The sequence below is a fragment of the Triticum dicoccoides genome, chromosome 7B, assembly GCF_002162155.2.
Source record: "Triticum dicoccoides isolate Atlit2015 ecotype Zavitan chromosome 7B, WEW_v2.0, whole genome shotgun sequence".
In the NCBI taxonomy this organism is placed as follows: domain Eukaryota; kingdom Viridiplantae; phylum Streptophyta; class Magnoliopsida; order Poales; family Poaceae; genus Triticum; species Triticum dicoccoides.
In genome coordinates this window covers 738,502,522-738,504,649 of record NC_041393.1, presented here as the reverse complement: position 1 = coordinate 738,504,649, position 2,128 = coordinate 738,502,522, and the positions used below count along the sequence as shown (strand labels likewise).

The 2,128-nt window shown below is 49.2% G+C and overlaps 1 protein-coding gene across 1 annotated transcript; it reads right to left on the bottom strand.

The window, feature by feature from the left end:
- Window positions 1-624: 624 nt before the first annotated feature.
- LOC119338798 (basic blue protein-like) lies at window positions 625-1,606 on the bottom strand. The gene is made up of 2 exons (XM_037611031.1): window positions 1,322-1,606; window positions 625-1,226 (listed from the first exon to the last, which is right to left on the bottom strand). The coding sequence occupies exons 1-2, from the start codon at window positions 1,497-1,499 to the stop codon at window positions 880-882; spliced, it is 525 nt and encodes a 174-aa protein (XP_037466928.1). The 5' UTR covers window positions 1,500-1,606; the 3' UTR covers window positions 625-879.
- Between the last annotated feature and the right edge of the window lie 522 nt (window positions 1,607-2,128).

Sequence of the window (2,128 nt, the reverse complement as noted above, 5' to 3'; positions counted from 1 at the left end):
ATTGATTCACCAAATGTAAAAAGAAAGCGATACTATGGTGGGACCCATGATAGAAATATGTGTTTCTTATATATCCAAAAATACGACCGATAATACTTCATGCATGGGGTACATAATTAGTACCACATGGGCAACTGGAGAAAGAGAGAGGAAACCTTGGGAAATTCCTATTTTTATCTAGTGTGTGCACACGCACGCGTGAAGAAACACATTTTCATGGGTACACAATTAAGCTTTAGTTTGCTTTGCTAATGTTCTTTATCTTAGGGACAGGTAGGCTTGTCCGATGTCACTGTCAGCCACCACCGGTGGCTTATTGCTCCACCATCATCATCATTTTCTATGTTTCCCCAAAAAAATACATTATTTCTACCATCATAGTTTTGCTTCTCTGTTTTGTGGTAAGCAATTGGTTTGTTCTGTTTGAAACTAAGCAACAAAAGGAACTTTTGGAATGTAATTGAACGGCTATCATGTTATCCCGGCGTGCACCTTTCCACCTTTGTATAACAACTTCTCATCTCATTGATAGTGGGAAGACTTTTGCTGGCAAAACGAGTAATTGGAGTTTGCACTGGCTGGATTTGGCATCGTTTTGCATACGCCAAGACTTAAAATGACGAAGATTTGTTGTTGAACAGAGCTAGATAGATAGGGTGGAAAAACAAAAAAAACTTGCCGAATAAATTCAACTGAACATACAAATTTCATGGAAATGTTTGCGGCAAACAGCGGCTGCAATTGAATCGAATGTTGTATCTGTGAATCATGATTGATCCGCCAAAAATCATAAATTAAATACAAAAAATGGAAAAGGACAGAAGAATAAACAGCTAGTAGCATACAGGAGCCAATTTTGAACAGGTCAGACTAGCTAGCTCAGTTGACCAAGACGTGCACTGCGCCGAGCACCACCAAGCCGGCGGCCCAGGCCACCCAGCTGCTCCGGCAAGCGGCACCGGCTGACGGGGACGGCGGCGTGTCAGGCGCCGGTGCACCCCCTCCGGAAGAGCCCGCAGAGACGTTGACGGCGAGCTTCATACCGCCCATGCAGTGACCGGAGATCTCGCAGATGAACCAGTAGCTCTTGGCCTCCGGGAGAGGGACCTTGTCGAAGCCGGTGTCGTAGGTGGCGAGCACGGAGCCGGGGGCGGAGGGGTCGCACGTCCGGTACGCGGCCTCCGTCACCTGGTAGACGTTGTGCTGGCTCTTGACGTACTCGAACACTGCGTGCACCGGCCACCCCAGATTAATCGATCGAATCAAATCATGCGCGTGGTTAGTTAGCTAATCGGCTGTCTAGGTTGATGGAGATACTGACCTAGGACGTCGCCGGGGGCGAAGGAGCGGCTCTGCGCCCAGGAGGCGTAGTTGGTGCCGGTGTCCCAGCCGTTGATGCCGTCGCCGACCGGGTACTCGGCCGCGCCGGCCGGCCGCCACAGGAGCAGCACGGAGAGCAGGGCCACCGCCAGCAGCCGGCAGCGGTGAGACGGCGGCATATCGGATCGGAGCGACGGATGCTTGTTGAACGAGCTTATGTTTCTTGACAAAACCTGTTGATCGAGGTTGATGACAGGGTTAGGTAGGTAATGGAGATGGCGTTGACGTGCGGTGATGGACACCAGTCTCGTGGCTTTGTGGCCATATATGTATGCCCACTAGTCGACGTGACAAGGTGACCGGCCGGCGGCCGTGGACCCGTTCCTCTCGAGCGCATGACATGATCGATGATGATTATGTGATCCACTGATTGATCGGGTCCATTAACGGAGCAAGTAATAGCTGTTGTGTTTTAGAGATGATGTCAAAGGGTATGGTGTATGACCCACCAGCGGACAACTTGGTTTAGCTCCACGACATATGGAGCGGAACGAAGGACGCCGTACATGGACAAGGTTAATTTTTGCACATGTTGATCTGACCGTTTCTTCTTTGTGTTGTGTGTAGTTTGTGTCTTGTGCTTTATCATATTTGTTTTTCATTTGACTTGGATTGGAAAGCCTGTTGTGATTGGCAGACAGCAGGCCAAGATGAACTTCCTTTTTGCTACCAGGAATTGGTTGCGCTGAAAGAGCAGGTGAAGCTTTTGAGTGGAAATGGTATTGTGCTTCTCTTCTCTCAGACATTG

What these genes read in the sequence shown, in the direction of transcription:
- LOC119338798 (XM_037611031.1), bottom strand. Translation starts at nt 1,499, where the DNA reads ATGCCGCCGTCTCACCGCTGCCGGCTGCTGGCGGTGGCCCTGCTCTCC. An exon ending in CGCCCCCGGCGACGTCCTAG is followed by an intron (nt 1,227 to 1,321) that starts GTCAGTATCTCC and finishes CGGTGCACGCAG; the next exon opens with TGTTCGAGTACGTCAAGAGC.